General features: G+C 38.0%; 1 protein-coding gene across 2 annotated transcripts in view; it reads right to left on the reverse strand.

Moving 5' to 3' along the window:
- Positions 1 to 4,492: 4,492 nt before the first annotated feature.
- The window catches only part of rspo2 (R-spondin 2), a 62,185-nt gene continuing 45,019 nt past the window's right edge, over positions 4,493 to 21,658 (reverse strand). For both annotated transcript variants that reach the window (XM_056244005.1, XM_056244006.1), the window contains one exon: positions 4,493 to 5,799. In XM_056244005.1, coding sequence (XP_056099980.1) covers positions 5,678 to 5,799 — 122 coding nt within the window. In that variant the 3' untranslated portion in view covers positions 4,493 to 5,677. The remainder of the gene's footprint in view (positions 5,800 to 21,658) is intronic.

Here is a 21,658-nt window from a genome sequence, read left to right on the forward strand (position 1 = left end):
TTTATTATAATGTTAATTATTGTGCCTTTAGCCCCAACAGCAGGGGAGCCAAATACCCCAAATACCATACTTTTACATTCTTCCCTTATTGAAAAACTTGCTTTAATTACCTTGAACAAAACTGAAAATCATTAACAAGACCTTTGTCTCAAAACATTGAATCAATTCTCATTTGCAAAATAAATCTTCAACATTTAAAGTTCCCCCTGTGGTGAAAATCAAGCTTTTAAAGTTGTTTATGTTTATGTGGTGTTTTTAATATGCTTTTAAAGTGCCCCTATTATGCTATTTTAAAGTTTCCTAATGTTGTTTTGGAGTCTCCTACAACAGGTTTACATGCATCAGAGGTCAAAAAACTGTTTCATTTCCTCATAATATACATTTTTGGCACATCACCACATTTTCAATGATTCACAAACAACTCTTCAGATGAATCAATCTCTCTAAATCCCTCCTTCCCGAGAGCTACTCTGCTCTGATTGGCCAGGCAGCTCAGTCTGTTGTGAAACAAAAACGCCCATTGCCATAACAATGTCAGCTCTGTGTGTCCTGAGGCTTCCTACACCGTAAACTAAACAGTAATGAACAATGACATCGATTTGACATATCAATCCGACCGCGAGTGCGATAATGAAACATTGGAAGAACTAGTTATTCAACCCGAACCTCCATCGCAAGGACGACTCGAGCAGGACGTTTCTCAGTGATAAGCTATTCAGTTTGAGGTACATTATGAGATGTTGCAACTGTAATTCCTCACCATCAGCATTAACAAGTGCATGTCCATCAACAAACCGATTATTTTACTTCTACTTATTTATTTACAGAGTATTTTTCTAATTTATTGCGGTGAACATGTGGAAACTGTATCAATAACAGTGCATACATTAGCCGAGCTCTAGCGTGAATGACTGATGAAACATAAACGTTGGTAAAACAAATCTTGCTCGATAATCTTTCCTCAAAGTAGTGAGAACGACAGACAATCTGCATTAATAGACAGTTTTAGGTAACGTTAACTTGGCCCACAACTGTTTAGCAGAAGTATTTCAGTAAGACAGTAATAATGTGAGTTAACCAGTTAGCAGGAGACCAACACAATATAAAACTCAAAACTAAGTATTTTGAACACCATCTTTCAAGAGCAAGTGGTTTGCCAATCCTGCATTGAACTCCGAGATTTGAGAAGCAGTCGTCAGTAGAATAAAGGGAACACAGTAAAAGTTTAGGAATATACTGCTGTGGTAAAGATGAACTTTAACTACTGATTATTCACATGCTCGTCCTTGGGCAGTGGAAAAAAAACTGGCTACCTTCACATTGTAGAGCACAGCGTCTTCTGGACATGACGCTGTCCAGCATCCACAGGAATCAGCTGCAGTGTTTGAGGTTCAAGTTTTCCCTGGTGTCTGCACACGCAATAAGTGGACGGGCAATATGCTAATCTTTTGTCTTGACGTCACAACGAAACGGCTTATGACTCGTTTAAAAACCAATCATTTCATTGACTCAGAGTCGACTCTTACTTTTGAAAGACAATAACTTTATATACGGTGCACTCTCAGATTTAAAACTTTGCAGGATGTTTTCATTCACTTAGAGCTATGTTACACACAACATGAAAGGTCATTTTCAAAAATCCATAATAGGGACACTTAAGACAAACCATGAGCAAATGCATAAGTCAACACCATTGCTAAGTATTTTCTTCTTAAAACTGCAATGAACCAAAGACAGTCTCAAAAACGCAGTTTAAAATCGTTGGTGTTTCTGACGTCAGAAACTACCTTGCAACCAATCACGTCAACGAGTGGATCTCTGAGCTGGTGTGAGCGAGTGGAGGCGAATTTGCATAGAACCGTGTACATACTAAATGAGGCAAGGGTGTAGAGTTACATCCAAGCTATTTTTCAAGGAAAAAAAAAACATTTAAATATGTAATTTTGCTGATCAAAGATGAGATTTAACAGATTGACTACAGCGTCACTTAAAAAAAATAATTAATATTAGATCAAATTAGCCCAGAATAAACTTTGCACAGCTGTGATCATGTTGCGTCAAGGATCAGCCAAATTTACAATTTATCATCAAAAGCGTTTGTCAAGAAAAGTGCTGAGCTTTTTTTTTTGCCATCTAGTGGATTAAAAAGAGAATAGTAAAATGCACCTTTAGCGCTGTTGTAAGTTACCTTATTCATAAGGCTACTATCAAAGAGTAAACACAACTACAGAAAGAATCCTCAATTATACTTTTAAGTAGATCTCGATATAGGTAATATGCCTTATGCTCCAGAGAAACAAGAGCGTAGCCGTCTTTGAACTTCCGTTTTTGCAGTAACTTTGCTCTGTTATTTCAATGGCATCGTGTGGAAGGGTAGCCTAATTAGCTGCTAAAGTGGATTTTTAAAACTGTAGCTAGGGCTAACGAAAGTTATCATGAGCATTGTAATGTTTGAAGCGGATACCATAACAAATGTCAGTAGACCGGGAAGATTTTAAAACGAGCGGTTCATTCATATATCCGTGAGATCTTACCTTCATGCTGTAGAAACAGGCCAAACCTGAAGACAGAACACAACAACGAGCGTCGAGCGGGAAAGGGGCGGGGCTACATACTTTGACTTTCTGTCGTAAATTTCTGAGAAGTAGGCCTACATAATGGATATTTCTGAGAAGTACATAAAAAGTAGACTGAATGAATACTTTTTTTGTTGTTGTTTAAAAGAAGTTTAGTAATAACACACTTGAAAAAAAAAAACTTTTTGTATGTTGATAGGATTTCATCCAGGATTTATAATGATGTACACACAGCGGTAGATTTTTATACAGCAAAAATTATGAAGCCTAGCTTTCTATAGTTTTTTGGTAGTAGCCTATTCTTTTTAAAAACTTCAGTGTGCCTTTTTCTTGACTGTAAGTTTCCAGCTCGGTTTGGTGATGGTGTGGCCCCCGAGGTGACATCTGTGAGGAGTTCATTAACTTGTAACCCACAGCAGATGGGTGTTTATACAGTAAGTTTACATACATTGACTACATGGAGAGTTTATGGACCCCACTACTTCAAAGATGGCCCAAATTATACTGATTTTAAAGCATGTTTTTTTTTTTTTTTTTGCATCCAATCAACAGTTTTGTCCAGGTGTCTTTCAACATAATCACGAGGGTAACGCATCAAATTGTGAAATGCAAACGGTAATTGTGGAAAGATAGGCCTACTTCACACTTTCCCTCTGGCACCAGCCATTTTCCCATCCAACTTAAATAAAATTCAAATTTAATGTAATGTAATGTGCATGAGTATATGACTCTATACATCAACAATGAGCATTCAATTAAAATTTTATTTAAATGATTTAATAAAAAGTTAATTTTATTAATAACTGATTTATTAGTTTTCATTTAAATGTTGTAATGTATGCATTCGTTTGTTTGAGACTAATACTGTATACAGTCAAACCAACATTTATTCAGACATCTTCAACATTTCTCACATAACAGTTTATTCGCTATAGTTTAGAAAATGGTAATAAAATATGACAAGAACTCAAGAGTTATCAAATCAGTTGATATTTCACTGGTTTTGGCCATCCTTCTGTTTGACTGTCACAAATGAATTAGGTTGAATAGCTGTCAGCTGTTAAATTTAAGTACACAATTAAATAATACCAATTTAGGTCAACCAATTAACAAGCAATGCTTCATTTTGTTCAGTCTGTGGTGTAAAAATTGAAAGAAAAAACACTTAAGCAAAACATGGTCAGGTCAAAGGTTTGGTGCCAATTTAAAAAAAAAATTTTTTTTACTGGTTTGTAAAGTATTTTACATACCAGTAAAATACTGAAATACTTCATCTACACTGTATGAAGTATTTTTGTGTATAATACGTCACAGTTTACTTTACTTTGCTATTTGACTAATACTTAACTATAGTGTCCTTCACCCACTAGTAAATAAATATATAAAAAATGATTTCTGGTGTCTGAATAATTTTTGGTTTGGTATATACTTATTCTTATCCTCGTCTGGAAATAATTTCTAGGTTCACACATATGCTACATTAGACTCTGGATGTCTGCTGTCCGACTTTTAGTACATGATAAATGGACTCCGTTTGGAAGATCAGGCTTGTTTTTTTGTGTGTGTTTTTTTCCCCCAGAGGTAACGATTATACAGCACACAGCACTAGGTTAATTGTCCATGACTCAAATTAAACAGTTTTGGACCTACCTGAAGAAAATGTTTATTCATTTTCTTTCTGAGAGGTTGTTTGAAGTGGTTGCAGTGCCTGTAAAGATGGATGCGTGATGCCGTTTGCACCTGTCAGAAAGACTTAGGGCCTACAGCTGCTCTGAATGATGTCACATTCCAATAAGGGCCCTATTCTCTGCTGCCAATTGGCCATATCTGTTGGTGTGCTGTGAAATGACAAATGCTACGTAATAGAGCTTCAGGACTCGACGGAAGGTTGGCGGAAAGTATACAACGGCACCAAGTGCAACATGAACTGCGTTTTAATAGCACACAATATACACATTATCAATCAGTTGACGATATACTTGAGCTGCTGCAGGATGTGTGATCAACATAAAGTACAAGATGTTAAACCAGGTTTACACAGTGATTTTCTGAGGAACATTTACCAGCAAATCGGACACAATCGGTTTCCACTGTTGGAGATATTTTGTATTGTTATAAGTGTTTGAAAGAATACTTCAGCACTGAGAAGTATCAGGTACAGAGACATCATTTTCACCAAACATAAAAATAATAATAATAATAAAAAATAAAAAAAGAATCAATAAATAAATCAATTATATACCATATAAATGTAATAGCTATGTGAAGGCTATGTTTTTTATTGAGCTTTTTTGTTCTTTTTAAATTCATTTAACTGTAGCTGGTATTATAACCCTTTACACATTTAAACGCTGAAGTGTCAATACTGAAAATACAGTAAGGTTTTTTTTTAATATATTTATCATCAATGTTACCTTTATTAGATAAACTCACCGACTATGTACACATGAGTTTGTGGCCATGCTAGTTGAACAACTAAGATTCTTACCCACAATATACAGTTAAAGCATAAAGCGGTCTGGACGTAAACATCTTGTGCTGAGAATAATAATTTCGCAACTATGCATGGATTGCAACATTGCTATGAAAAACAAAGTACCTATTTGACAAGAAAGGCCATACATGATGCCCTCTGCCTTGATTCTTAAGGAAGGGGAATGCTGTAAATTGTACATAAATACAGATAAGTCTCTCTCTTGTTTTTCAGGGCATCATAATCAGTCAATCACGTTTGAGTAACCTTTCCAATCTCTTCTGCTCCTTTCGCCAGTCTGTGCTCGTTCGACTCCTCCAGGTCTCCATGCCCGAGCTTTCTGTGCTTCCAGCTCAGTCTCTCTCTTCTTTCTCCTCAAATAGGACGAGATATGAGCTATATGAACAGCTGCTGTAGTGTTCCATGATATCACAGTGGGGTCATGGGTCGGGGGGGACGTGTCACCGGTGAGGGAAGCAGCAGGAGGCACAGAGACACAGTGTGACCACATGAATGTGGATAATCCCGTTTGGATGCGTGTGTGTGTGTGTGATCTCATCAGGGTAGGTGTGTGTGGAGCGTGGCTAGCAGCTTTGTGGTCTTTGTTCCATCGTAAAGTCTTTTTTTTCTACTGGCTGGCCCGAACAGAGGCGAGGTGGTCGCTGTGTTGGTTCTGGGCCCGGAAGCGCAGCCTCTGCTTGTTGGACTTCTTCTTCTGCTCTTTGGTCCGGTGGCCCTTCCCCGAACCCCCTATGGCAAAGAAAAAACACATTCATTCTATTAATTCTGTTGATACGCTCATTTTCTGATTCGTGATCAGGGGATGTAGCAAACATTACATCCATTTTTAGAAATTTCTTAAAGGCTTTTTGAGTAATAATCAAGAAAAAAAATACAATTCCGGTTGCATAAAACAACAGCTTTAAGACCGAGCAGAAATTTTAGTTGCAACAGAAGTTTATTAATATTCATGTTCAGTGTTGGGAGTAGCGCATTACAAAAGTAATTAGATTACAGTAATATATAATACATTTTTTGTAATATAATACTCGTTACAATCTCAGTGACGCACGTTACAACAACGCATTTTAACCCGAAATTAAGAGGGTTTTTTATTTTAAAAATACTTTTTAGAATTTTTGTGCAATTTTAATGCAATTTATTCCTGTGACGGCAAAGCTGGATTTCTTCAGTCTTCAGTGTCACATGATCCTTCAGAAATCACTGTATGAATCATTGTATTTCCTTCAGAAATCATAATGTGCTAATTTGGTGCTTCTTAGTATTTTTATGGAAACTGTGATACTTATACTTGTTGAATAGAAAGTATTTTTTTTTTTTATTGTTAAAGCTCAGAATGAAAACAAGTACAAGAACCTTTTAACTCACTCAAAGTGTTTTATTTAAAAAAAAAGTCTCTTAACCGTTTTATGGAGTTAAACAGTTAAAGGGTTAAAATACCAAGCGAGACCTTTAGCTGCCCGTGAATGATATTTTTAATGATTTAAAGACAGCCGCTCTCCAAGCAGAACCCCAAATCAAATGAACCTTTCTTCACCCCTTCTCCACTCCTCACACTCCAGTGGAGCAAAGTGCATAACACTCGTTCGCTTCTCAGCCAGGCTTCTCAGACCAGAATTAATGCAAGCCAGGTGTCGCAGGCAAAGCATTCTGGGAAAGACTGTGTGGCATATCGCACACAACGAAGGGTGGCTTGCTAAATCCAACAGTGGCAAATAAGATAACGAGGTGCGTATGATTGAGTGTGTGAACGTTCGAAGGAAAAAGTGTGACTGAAAGGCACAGAAAATTTGTCAACAGGGGAAAAGCGAATCAGACTTGGATGCCGGGTGGTATCTGGATCCCGATCTGGCACACATTCTTCGTTAGCTGTGCTACGGTTCACATACAGGCTGCAGAAAAGAATCTTTCTATAGTTGTATTTCAAGGCCTGGCACACAGTCTTATTATTGCACTTGTTCAGGCCATTTAGCACCACAAAATGAGGCAAGACTGCATAATGTGGGGTGACTTTATCTCAAGTGGGCCTCTCTCTCAAACGCCGTCCCAGCTCTTGGCTCGCTCGCAGCTGCCCGATTGCCATTCCCAGCCCCAACGATGTGAATTCTCAAGAAAATGATTTTCTTAAGTGGAAACAACCCTGAGAAAATGCTCTCTCTTTTGGTGGCACGAGAAAGAAAAGAATCGTAATCTTCCACCGGCAATTTCCTGCAATTAATACAATCGTTCTATTTTTGGGCCTTATTTCTTGCGGTCTCGCAATTTGGCACAATGCAAAAATGTTGTCTTTACACGACGGCTCGTTATGCCTTCAGAAACGCCTCGAAAAAGCGCTAGGGGTCCGATTTCACTGAACCGAATCTCCATGCGCCTCACATAAAAACTACAGCAACAGCGTAACCGTTGAACCTCTTCGATAAATGTCGCTTCCAATTGCTCCAAGTGAGCTAGAATGGATTTACTCAGGCACAATATGCAAGTTCATAATGACCACAGGCAATATCTTTTCGTTTTCCATTTTAAGAGGCCATTTTGATTCAAAACTGTGCGCTTTATAAACAGTCTACTCTGCAATGCGATCAATTCGGGGGTGCAGTTTGATGGCAGTAAAGAGCAGAGGTCTACATTAATAAGTTCTATGTTGCAGGCCAGAGCACATATGTTCTTTCCTCCCAACCATTAGAACAATATCCTGTCTCATTAAGTTCTGTTTATAGTAGTGGAGAGCAGTGTGATTACCTAAAAGAGAACTAAACCTCAGGCTATGCCTCTATGGCTGATCAAATCATTTCAAAGACATCAGTCAAAAGCACAGGTTCTTCTAAAGGACTATTGTAGTAAATATTTGTCAAAGGCATTACACGTTACCAGATCCCAGCTAACAGGGAATGTTCTTAGAACTTGGGCTAAGGTTCTCTCAAAGTTATGAACAAACGTTCTTCCAGTCACATTAATAGAATGTTTGTTCAGTTACCTGGTCTTTAATAATGTTCTCAAAATGTTAGCTTAAAAACATAATTTATACATCGCTCATGAAAAAAAAAAAAAAAAATCTTATAACATTTACAAAAAATGTGAATACTTGTTTCAATGTGACAAACATAATGTTATGCAAAAACATTATTTATACATCATTCATGAAACATTTTTTTTTCATATAACATTTAAAAAAAAAACGTGACTACTTGATTCATACATAATGTTTGCAAAATGATACAAATTAATAAATAATGTTTTCATAACTTGAAAATATAACTTGATAGGAACGTTAGCAAAATGTTCTTAGAACATATTTTTGTTATGTACCTGGTGGTTTTTGGTGGCCTTTCCCAGCTGGAAATGTCCTTGGAAAGTCCTCTAAGTTTCTATTGTGCATTTAAAATGGAACTTATTTCAAGCTTTGGATGTACTTTGACATCATTGTCATTCAACAAGCAAGTGTGTTGATTACTAAAATAAATTTAGTATGACAGAGTATTATATAGGCCTACTATAGTTCATGACAGTACTATATTTACCACAGTCAAAATACAGTAAGCCGGGGTTTCCTTTTTTTTTTTTTACTGGTTCCACCTCAAAAATGGCAATAACACTGCAAATTTGACTGTTGAAACTAGAAATGTCTGTCTCAAGAAACAATGTCACGTAGAACTTCCAACAAGTAACAGCTTTCAATTACACATCCCATTGGATGCTCAAATCATCATTAATTTGTGAATTCTGAAAAAAATGCTGTTGGAAATCTCATAATATTTCATAACTGACAGCTAGAGGGCAACCAAAACTAACTGAAAGCCTTATGTCTGTGCGGGTCAAAACAATGCCTGAAATGGAAAATCATATCAAGATGTCTGCAACTATTTAATGTGCCTCAAACTGAATTGCTGTCAGGTGTATGATTTTGTGAATTAGGATTGTGTTTGCAGTTTTGATCTAATATTTACAATTAATTGCCAACTTTAATTAGCAAGGTTCACAGAGTGAGGTCAAGACAACGCTGCCTTTCGCTACAACCCCACAGTTTGAATTACCGCGGAGAGACGTGAGGGGAAAAACTGATGTGTTTTTAGCATTTCTGATTGGGAAGGCTGAAAGCAAGCATGCCTGAATGGTTTTTATCTATAAACACTGGTTCATTTTTCCTTTTTTTTTTTTTCAGTGGAATTAAAAAAGTCTTTCCGACACTGATTGCTTTCCTTTTGTAGATAAAACAAGCATCTGCCAAAAGACCCTCAGTTTTACATAACTTTCAGCATCAAACAAATAAACAAGTTAGTGCTAATCAGAAACAGTGTGCTAGTGTGCGCTCTAATGTTCCGATATCTGTACGGAAAATTGATTACCACTCCTTTCCAACAAAAGAGAGAGTTTTCCCCTGAGTGTACGAGTGTCAAGAAAGGAAAGCAAAGCAAAGAGAACACAGGTGTAAGTTGAAACACATTCTGTAGTTTATGTCCGTGTGATTTCCTCATAACTTTCTTTCTTCTCCTGGTTTCTGCCACACGCATGGATATGATCTGCTGCTGAAACACCTGGCAATGGTAGACCACTGAGTGGAAGTTCCACTCCCAACCACAAATTCCTTCAGCGCATGGTTACTCTCTCCTTTCAATCCTCTACCTGGCTCTGACTGCATGCGTTTATTTTCTTTCATGTCATCAAAATAACACATCATTTCATATAGGGTTTTTTATGCTTGAAATGGTATTCATCAAGATGAAAAACTCTAATCACATGCTTGTGAAACTAGTATCCATTCCTGCAGCACAAATAGCCATCCCAATAATTTAGAGCATGACACTAGCAACACCAAGGTCATGGGTTTGATTCCCAGGAAATACATGAATTGATAAAATGTATACACTGACAGTCTGGAATAAAGATTTTTTTTTAATGATTTTGAAATAAGTCTCTTCTGCTCACCAAGGCTGAATTTATTTGATACAAATACAGTAAAAACAGCGATATTATAAAATATTGTCACAATTTACTGTTTTCTACTTTAATGTAGTTTATAATGTAATTTATTCCTGTGATGACAAAGCTGAATTTTCAGCAGCATTACTCCAGTCTTCAGTGTCACATGATCCTTCAGAAATCATTATAATATGCTGATTTATTGATCAATTATAATAAATTATTATTGGTGCTCAGTTATTAATAATGGTTATTACAAGTATTATTATAAACGTATAATATATTTTAAATTATTTTATACCAAATGCATATAACTAAATAAATATTTAAATATATAATATAATATGGGCTGAAAAGAACAACATGCAGTAATGTTGAAAATCTATTCCTGTTATGCTTCATTTGAAAAGGCTTCTCCTTACAATTAAAAAAGTGTTTATACCATAGTGAGTCTAAATACTTGATTCTGATTGGCTGGAAATTGTGCAATAAAATGTTTAATGCATAGATAGTTCCAAGTCCAAGATAGTTTCATATACTTCATAATCATATTAATGCGCTGTTTTCATTGAAGCACACACACACACACACACATACGTCTCACACACAGAGAGCGGAGATCGCGTTGCACGCACGCAGTTTATGGCTGCGCAATTATGGCTAATTTATCAAATAATTTCAAAGACATCAGTCAAAAGGACAGGTTCTTCGTTATATCGCTATTTTGAAGTGATTAAACTCACAGCTTCGTTGTTTAAATAGAGAACGCAGGTACAAATCTCTCTGTCTCTCGATAATTAATTAAAATAAATGCTATAATTCATTCATTCCAATAAATGTAAACTTGCACACTACTTTATCTCTGTGTCTGATTCAAAGCGGGCAGAATATGATAGATCGACCCATAACTGACGAAACTAACCATCAATTTTACCCTTCCGGTCAATCAATAACAGCTTTAAGTTGTCAATCCTGGCAAATGAGCATGGTATAAGCAGGATAATCCACGGTTAGCATTTTAATGCACACGCCGTGCATTAAAAACATTTAATGCACGGCTAGCCGTGGATTATCCCTTACAAATTCTAGAGATTTTTTCCCACCAAATCAGTGGAAAATGCATAAAAAGTCCCCATATTCCATCTGAGGCCGGCAGTGACCTGCTGAAAAGATGCTGAAGAGGCCGTGACCAAATGAAAACACGTCCTTCCAGCCTTAAAATCCAACCCAAAGTGACTTCATCTGCATGACTCAAGTAGTTCAGGAATCGAAAGGCCTAATCTTATCAGCACAGCATGTGGTTTAAGGAAATCGATGCCTGACCTCAGGAAAGCATTACGAGCGAGCGGTAAATGGGCCTCTCTGCAAAGGCTCTTCTCCTGCTCAGAACCTTCTCATCTTTCAAGGGATCAACAATTAATAATTGCCTTCTCTGCTGATCCTTAATCTCACCCCCCCCCCCCCTCTCAAAAAAAAAAGAGCTAAAGAGAGAATGAGGAGGAAAGACGCAAAATGGAAACCAGGGTACGATGCTTCTAGTGGAAGTAAGAGATGATTAAGCTGCTGTTTTGGTGGTCCATCATTTTCATAAAGACACCAAACGCAGAGTCATTATTTATGAGTGAAGGAGAGGACCACTGGCGCCAGCGAGATTTGATTTCAGTAGCAGAAATTGGATTAGCAGCCATTAAGGGCCTCCTAACACATACATTTATAATGCTGTGAAGAGATGCGTAACTGCAACCAGCTCCCCTTGACTTACACTGTGGACAATGTGTCTGGAAGGAGATACAGTGAGCCTGGCAGAACTCAGACGGAGAATTCACTAAACTGTTGCGTCAGTTTTACGCACAACATTTCAGCGCAAAACCCTGTTTTATTCAATCACAGCAATCCAGTTTTACCGGTCTCATAACGTCACGTTTCGAAATAAATTAAGCTAATTATGGATTATGCCTTTTTTTCAAAGGTCAGAACTAATGCCCTGGTGCAATTAATGTTGTAATTGACCAAATTTAATTGTGTGTTGTCTATCTTTTATAATCCCCATAGCAACCGTTATTCATCAGTTGTTAGGAGATAAAAAAAATAAAGAAAAGAAAATCAGTAAAAAGAACAAAACTATACTTATTATCAGATGAATTACTAATAAAGATTAATTGATTCAAGTCCCTGCAATTCATTTTATGTTCTCTTCATTTTAAACTTTTTTTTTTCAAGTGGAATATTATCGTTGTACTATATTGTAGTATTTAAAATAAAATTGTGAAGTTTCTATTTGCTTTATTTAGTCATTTCTCATCTTCAAACAGGCATGGGCTACACCAGGTTGTTCTATATGTAACATATCAATAAATACATCAAATAACAATAATTTAAATAATCCTCAAAATAGAAAAATAACTGATAGCACAAACATTTAAATCATTACATTAACATTAACATAAATAAAACATATTTAACGTTTATATAATACATACAGTATATAGTATTTTAATTATAAATGATGTCATCAGATAGATAGATAGTATTTGAAATATACTGCCATCTACACAGTAAAAAAGTATATGATCAATAAGTCATGGCAACATATGTTTTTACATTAACTCATCAAAATGATTTAAGCAATTTCAACTTTTTTTGTATAGGTCATAGTAGATTCAACTCGATTTAAGTCAGTTTAATATAACTTAAGTTGAAATGACTTGTACAGACAATTTGATTGTACTTAAAGATCTAAGGCAGCAAGTGAACTTAACTCTTTCCCCGCCAGCGTTTTTGAAAAAAGTGGCCAGCCAACATTTGATAATTTTCACAAAACTTTCATGGGCCCCAGAATATTTTGTTGTATGAATATCTGAACATCCAAGCTTGTAGTATTGCTAAACGCTTTTTCAAAAAAGTATCTTAACTGTAGTTGAACTACTGTAAATTATGATTAGCTAGTAGCTTAATTTACAGTTTCAAAGCACCTTCCCCAACACTGCCCTGAGAAGACGATCATTTATAGGTAGAAGTCCATCTTGCTAACCAGCTGACAAGAAGCTTCTCTGCACAGTGTCACTTAGCCTAACAAGGTTACTCTGGATCATACTTCTCTCCCCTCCTCTCTCTCTCTCTCTCTCTCTCTCTCTCTCTCTCTCTCTCTCTCTCTCCCTCTGAAGCTCTGCTTACTATCAGAAGGAATGATTTAAAACACATACATTCCGAACTCAAAGCTAATGTTGAGATTAGGTGGGTCATTATTGTCTTGAATCTGTGCAACTGTAGAAGTGTAGAGAGATTAAGGAGCAGGTGAGTGTACCGTATTGGTTCTTTGAAGATATCCGCGGTGATATGTCCACTGCCGTTAGATCATCATCTTTAGCACAAAAACACGCATGACTGGTGCAGTGATTTATCTGGTGGTTACTACTGCACAGTTATCAGGTCATGGGCCAGAGCTGAACTGGAAAAGTCTGAACACATTATCTTTAATGCAATACAAATAATGTGTCCAGACTATTCCCAGATCAGAGCTGGATATCATTAAAGACTGATGAATAAAATTATGAATAAAATGTATTTTTTGTAACTTTATTGATCATAGATATCGTAAATGATACAGGAGCACTGCAGCTAAATATCTAACTGCAAGCCAGCTGATCCAGCCTGCATTTAATCAAAAAATAAGAAAGATAATAGGAGCTATGATAAAAATAATTAATATTTTTGACTTTCAAAGCACCCTGAAAACAAGATATAGTTACAGAAAAATAAACCGCTTGCTTTTGGATGCCTGCTGTATGAGAACGCAGTCATGTAAGACAGTTCTGGCAGGTAGCTATACTGAACCGCTTTGACGACATACTTTGTATGTTAGGCATTTCAGAACTACCAAAACAGCATTTCAGATGCTGTGCAAAAAGATCCCGCTGGTTTGGTCCAGTTATGCCGTCCCATCGCGCAAAGTCACATGCGCATCGAGGAATTTATTCGGTAAATGTGTTTCCATCATCGTTTATGCTTATGTTTTCTTAGCGGATAAAAAAACTTACGTTTTTTATGCGCATCTTTAGAATTTATGCGCATATTGGTGTTTCCATCCAGCGTTTTTTTTATGCGATAACGCAAAATGCGCATAAAATGGATGGAAACATGACTAATGGTGCAACAATGCTGTGAACTTCACATACTTTTGAAAATCCAGCGTTTAGTTGATCCTGATAAGCGCTCATTGTCACAGTTGTAAACACAACAGCTTCTTCTCCCATAAGGGGTTTGGCATCATGACGGCTTTGCTTCTAGGCAGAACATTAAAGAAATCCTTAGTCAATCACTAGAGATGTTAAGGCAGATCAATTATTCTGACCAATGCTACTGTGTAGTCTGATTAAAAATATGTGGAGCTATCATTCTATACAGAATTCTGTCAATCACCTGCAGACTTGAGTGATGTCCACTACAAGTTACCACAGCCAAGCCAGCTGCCCTCTACGCCACACACAGACGCTGATATGCCTGCCACCGCAAACCCATAGAGAAGGCTGCAAAACAGCTTCTGTGGTCTCCTATCTCACTGCCTGACTCACCCCCACATCTGGGCATAAGTACATAGAGCTGAAATCTTGTGTCCCTCAGAAAATGAGGCGTAATTAGCTTTAGTTTCATTTAATTACTGCCTAAATGTTATGTTACATTTCTGACGAACGACATAAAAAGCTTCCACAGCTTTATCAAAGAGAACCTCTGTGCTATTTTAGCAAGCATCCAATGGACTATTACCAACCAGGACTGAGAAAACGGCAGTAGGATGATAAAAAAGATCAAGAGAATACCACATATTTATAATTTGTGTCACATGCCACAGTTTCACGAATGTATCATTTCTGATAAGGCAAATGACGGCTACAGCCGAGGTAAAACTATTCTGTTTTTCTGGATTCGCTTAAGTGTAAACTTCAGCGCGGCGCTTTGATCTGTCAGATTTACGTAAACATCTGTTTCGTGCTGATAGAACGAAGGAATGAGATACTAAGAGTGGTTCTTATCAAATCAGCCATCGTCGGATTGCGAGGAAAGGAACTGATGTGCTGTTCTACTCGCCCAGGCATTTTGTAACTAACATCTCGGAATGTTTAAGAACACCTTTTGTTTATATGAATAAAAAAAAAACTGTTGCTATAAATAGCTCATGATTAAGGCTTCTATCTTGGCTGATACATACAAACAGGAAAAAATCTCGTCCCTGGAATCCGTCACTTTTTCGCTTGCTCCAGGAGTGCACAACTGTACAGTTACTGTATGTTTAAAATCTCATTTTCATGTTTGTTCTGAAAATGGAACAAAAGGAAAAATAAGGGGAAAAAATTCAACAGCTTCGCCAAGGATGTGACCTCGTCACACTAAAATTACACAAACTATTTGATGGAACATTTGTTTTCGATTTTACTCCTGAGGCTGCATTTCCTGTGAGTGCTGTGGGTGATGGAAGTACGGCCTATATGTGTGTGCGTCATGGCAAATGAGAACATCGTAACCCCCTTACACATGGGCCAAAATTCAGATTTTGTCATGTACTGTACATATGGATGCAGGGGTAGAACAATTTGACACCCCTATGTGCGGTTGTCCTGGCAGGAGAGTGAACGTTCATTATTGTGGAGTTATGGGAAACATTTGGGGCCGCCGTCACCACTGGGGCTTTTCAATCAGGGGTCCATGTTAAATTCATACAATCTAATCTGTTCCTTATATGAATACACACTGAGGTGCAGCCATACTATAAAGCAAAGCTTTAGGCTACATCTTGAGTCAAGAAAGTACCTGTCATAGCCCTGTCTGGGCCATATGTGTTTGTGAGCAATACACCCGAAATCTGTTTGCTCCCCAAGGGCGCTTCTGGAGGATGTAAGAGGAAATTGTGCGGCATGATGTGTTCTTTATATCTCATTTCAGAAACAAGGCCTTCAATCTCCATCTCCAATGGGGAACGGAGAGGAAACCTGCCTCTTGTCTCCAGGAACCAAGTGGTTTTCTACATAAAGAGGAAGTGCCCATGAGGCAGACGAGCTGTGCCAAATCAGACAGGCTTACACACTAAAAATGGAAGAGAGTAGTGTGTAAGCGTGTGTTTTCGAGGGCAGGGACCCTCTGTGAAATGCTTCAAGTTAATGACGTCACGCCTGCTTTCCTTTCCTTACCTCTATTTATAAAATTCCCTTCAAAGAGCTTTCATGTGTCTAAATGGTGTGCTTGTATCCTTTCGAGACAACTTAACTTTAAAGAAGAGCAATATAAACTTTGTACTTGCATCTGTGGGCCTGTGGGGCTGTGAGGTGTGTTTAATGTTTTCAGGATCTAGGTGCAAAGGTTCCTGTCAACCCAAAACCACTCACCTGAGTGAAACTGGCAGCTTTTATGGAGCCGCTCCGGTGCCAGTAATTCCCCTGGTTCTACTACAGTACTTCTGCTATAAGCTCTTTCAAGGCCCAATTGGGTCAGGGGTTTCACACCACCGCAATGGTTAGAAAAACAGGAACATGTCAGGGAAAAGATCCAAAAGTAACTAGAGGTAGCAGGGATTTGTCCTACATCCAGGTATTAAGTATAAACACTGGAGACTTGGGATCTGGATGAATGTTGAGAGGCAAACAAACCAACTAAAACCAGCAATACTGAAGTTACAGTTCTGAATAAAATCTGCATAAATTTAGCATAAAGAAAGCTAGAGTTTCAACCAAGAGCAACTGCACCATTTAAATAGGAAATTTGAGGGTATATTTTTAACTTAAAACAAGGGTTGTGCAAATTTAAGAAATGAAGAACTGGCTAATTGGCAAAAAATTGGCTAGTTTCTATTAATTGAAATAAAGCTGAAGTAATCGTAAAATATGTACATTGGATTAAAAAAAAGATTAGAAATGTTGCCTTGGCAACTAACTGAAATTCAAGATGATGTTCTAGTACTAAATTTAATCAAACTAAAATGAAAATAAATTAAAGCTCAATAAAAAATAATAAAAATGAGAAAAGCACATAACAAATGACTAAAACATAAAATATTACAATGATTAAAAGGCCTAAAAACCTTCTAATTTTTCCTATTTTTTTTCTTGTATTGCAATTCATTTTAATTCTACTTCCTTACATTTAAAACCAAATTACAATTCTGCATTCTGTTTGTTACCAAATCCAATTCAGGAATTTCACTGGAATTTAAAGTAACTCATTTCAGTTCCAAATAGTGCACGACCCCATTTACAACCCATCTGTTTATTTTATTGAATTTACCCAATTGCAAATTGACACAGTCTCTTTTGGCTATTCGCTGCTGTGTGTATGCAAGCTTGGATGTACAAACACCTAAAAACACATGCATCCAGCAGCAAACGACACTTTGTTTTGTCTGGGTGTCTGTTTCGTTGGTCCAAGCCACTGGATGTGAGTGGGTCAGAAGCCACAGCTTCCCTCAGTATTGTGAGGCTCTGATTACAAGCTGTGATGTCTCAATAAAAATGCCCGAGAGAGGACCGAAGATTTTAGCGGTTGAGTTGGTGCAACTGTGCACCAGATGTTGAAAGTCATACCCCGCTCCCATCTAGCCCCGAAGAGGGGGGTGGTCTAGGACGTGCCAGTGTCCCACTGATATTGCGGGTACATGAAACGGAACCTCAGCATACACATTATCAAAAGTTGAGCTTATACATTAGTGCTTATGTGTGGGAATGTATGAATGCGTGTTTATTGAATGCTGTGTGGAGGAAGTGTCTTGCCTGTCATGTGTCATGTGTGATGTGTGTATGGCTGTTGTGTGTGTCTGTGGAGATGAAAGCATGTGTGGGGCCTTGCGGAAGGGCTTGCAGTGGGCTATGCAGACGCCTGGAAGACAGAAGGGCCACATTCAAATGGCAAACAATTCGAGTGATGGTAAACCTATGACGCTATCATGAGACAAAATAACAGCTGAAAGTGAATGTCGCTAGAATGTATATTGTGTTTGGCGCTCTAGCAGTCTCTGTTTATATCTATGATGAGTCACGCAGGTACTGGGCTACTCCGCAGTGATACGACCTGAACCAGTCTAAAATAGTCTGAATATAAATACCTTTTTATAGGTGCACCTTAGTGATTCAGGGTAAGACAGAAACACAGTGTGGAAAATGAATTCATGATACGCATATAATATCAATTTTGTACATTTTGAATGCAAAAAAAGTTACGGACTGCAGCTTTATTCTGCATTTCAACTGGTAGAGCATGATGCAAGCAGAAGGAAGGAAGGAAGGAAGGTTTTGATGCCAAAGACTCCTAAATTTGATGATCCCTTTGCAAGAGACCCCTTCCCTAAAATATATAAGCAGCTATATATTTGAATAAATCCCAATTAATACTCTGTAATTGTGAAGTTAGTGTACCTGGAACTAACAATTTATCTTTTCTTCGCTAAAGTATAAAAAGATCAAATCAAGATATCAAGATAATGAAAACGACTTAAACTTTGACTGTCAATAGAATTAAATAATCATTATAATAATCAGGATACTCAGAAAGCAGAATGACATAATAAAATAATAGGTGGATATGAATTTTAAATGTACTTAATATCTTACAATTCTTTCTCAAATTCTTCCCAGACACCCTTTTCTGAAGCACTGAGGGTCCCCAGACCCCTGACTGAAAACCCCTCATGAAATATTAAGAATCTACATGATTTGAAAAAAATAAAAGAAGAAAACAAAAAGCAGGCATATCAGACAGACAGGCAGATAGGCAGAAAGATAGATCCCCTACACCCCAGTCCCTCTTTCACAGGACTCCACGTTTATGGTTCATGCCTGTGGAATGACGACGGATTCTCCATATAAAAGCCGGCGGGATCATGGGGTGTTTCAAATATTGAAGACAGTTGCTGACAGAATGACAGGGGCCATATTTATTTTGGTCAGGGAGCAGGGCTTTTTGTGGGGAGTTAATCAGATCCCTCTCCCCCCTCTACAAGGAATGTAACTGTGAAGAAAAGACAGCCCAGGGCTACTGGTAATGACCTCCGCTCTTTGTGGAAGATTTAGCACTGGCAGAACTCTTCAGAGATCACATTTAGGCAGAGGGTGTCACACAAATTGTACAGCAGGTGAGAAGTTGCCTGAACTGATGCACTCCCTGACTGACAGCTATGACTTTTACATGGCTTCTGACTTGAATGACCTGGTCTCTCCAGTAGGGAATATATATATTTTTATAATTCTCAAAAGCTGCAATTTTCTGCTATCAAGGGGGCAATTCTATGTAAACACAGTGATAAACATCCAGCAAATTCTGGAGTGAGACTGAGACTCATCATGAAGCTTGATAGTTAGCAAGCTACACATGTGTCAGGTTAGCAAAGCTAGATAGACAGATTGCTTTGATTATTACTTATTCTCTAAAACTTCAAAAGTTTGTAGATATACAAAAGTATGGAAGCCCTTTTCCACTTGAGTAAAAAATAAAAAAAGGTTTATAGTGATAGACTTTAAAATAAGAAATTTAGTCACATTGTAACTTAAGATATGAAGTCAAACTGTGACAATTATGAGCAATAAAGTCACAATTGTGAGATATAATGTTAGAATTAAAGTTGCAATTGTTAGATTGTAAAATATGCAATTTTGAGATACAATGTAAGAATTATAATATAAAGTTTCATTTTGAGATTTAAATTCACAAAAACATTAAAGGAGCTGTATGCAAGATTGTGGCCAAAACTAGTACTGCAATCACTTTCAAATTACTGTAGAGTGGTGTATCCCCTCCCCCTCCTCCCTGACTCGAGGTTGCCAGATCGGCTGCAGGATCCAGCAGGAACGTGACGAGCTGCAGCTGTGGTAACTAGAGCAGAGCTGGCAACCCAGATGCCGCAACACTACTGACTTCGTGATTGGTAGATAGGTGGAGGGTGGAGCATCAGACCAAAACACAACATGACAACATCAACATCAGTTGAGGGCTGCAACTGCACTTTTTAAATGACAATATCCTGGCCATACTACTGTTGTCAGTGATATAAGTATTTGAAATGTACATGATTTCTTAATGTCTAGTGACATTTCAGGGCCATTTTATGATTAATTGAAATAAATTTCTTACATACAGCTCCTTTAAGTGTCAAATTAAGAAATAGTTATTTTGTACAATGGCACAATTGGTAGATATAAAGCCGCAATTACAATAAAAGTTACCTTTTTCTTTTAATGGAAAAGGGCTTCCATATAAAAATTGTAAGTTACTGTATCACTTAATAAGTAAGATCGTAGTTGATGTTGTAGTTGAAGTTGATTTCAGATTAAACAATGAAGAGAAAGTAATTTCTTGCAATCAGGCACCTTTAGAAAAGCCAACCGAAAATCACGAAAACTGCAATCAATGGGCTGGGATATCAATATCTCAATGACTTCTTATGAATAATTCAATAAGAATCTTTAAGGATCAATAACTATTGACAAACACCATTTACTGTTGACCTCGGACCAGATGTCCAATCTCAGATGCCTCATCTTCAGTCAGGCTTTAAATGGATATTTATGTTTTGGAGACACTTTTATCCAAATCGACCTACGAGCGAGAAACAAACGAGCGATTAATCATACAGAGCCAATAACATTAGCGGTGCCGCAATACAAACTTAAAAAAAAAAAAAAGAGGTTTAGAGGTAGCTGGGAAAAGTATGGGAGCTGTTGTGTGAATGCGAGTTGGCTGTGAAACAGCGGTCAGTCAGTCCTGCGGAGTCAGCTAATTAAAGAAAGATTAGTCCATTGGCACACCAGTCACAACAGACCTGGGCGCAAGGCACGGATAATCACCCAACACGGCAGCCAATTAGTGAGCTCCTCTTGCCCTGGGAAAACAGCGCACGCTGCACTCCTGCTCTATCCAATGATAGCCCGCAATATTACCCAGACGTAATACACCATTTATCATTCCTGAATTTCAACACTGAGTCAGGATCTCATCGGGAGTCGTCATCTGCGGATCACTTTCTCCTGCGAGAAGCCCAAGTTTTAGTGGGAAGCGCAAGGCAGCCTGACAGTTATTAAATAAATAAGTGCAAGCACACACTCTCGGCAGCAGTGGCGAGAGGCGTCCGCTATTTGTTTTGGAGGGGCGCTCGGCACAGGGCGCGCGTAAGAGACTCGCATAAGAAGTGAATTAGTTGTCTGTGGACGCTCGCATCTGTAGCAGGAATGTTTGACACTCAAAAGACGTTCAAATATGGATTTGGATTTTTGGTTTTCCAAACTAAACACAGGCCCAGAGTCAGATCATAGAGCGTAATTAAAATGCTCGGAGGACAAGGTTATCCTGCCAAGCCCCCGAATTCACTCCGCTAACTAACCATAAACACACCAGTGCCACACAAAGCCGCGCACACATTAAAACGAAACTCCGCCAGTGTTTTCTCTGTGGCACAGAGGGGTATGCCTTGCTGCGGGTCTCATCCTGCTTCCCTCAATAACAGATTAAAGGCAATTACTCCTCTGTGGGCATCACTTTACCATAGTCTCCATCTGGTTCCCAGACTGGCCTGGACTGACAAGCAGAGGATTTAGGGGGAGGCGGTGGAGCTCCATCCTCATCCGAAGACGGGAAGGCAAATAGCGCCTCTGCAGCCACTGATCCCCCCACAACTTCTAAAGGGAGTATTAGTTTCAAA

The sequence above is a fragment of the Rhinichthys klamathensis genome, unplaced genomic scaffold, assembly GCF_029890125.1.
Source record: "Rhinichthys klamathensis goyatoka isolate OS25496 unplaced genomic scaffold, OSU_Roscu_1.1 h1tg000896l_1, whole genome shotgun sequence".
NCBI classification, from domain to species: domain Eukaryota; kingdom Metazoa; phylum Chordata; class Actinopteri; order Cypriniformes; family Leuciscidae; genus Rhinichthys; species Rhinichthys klamathensis.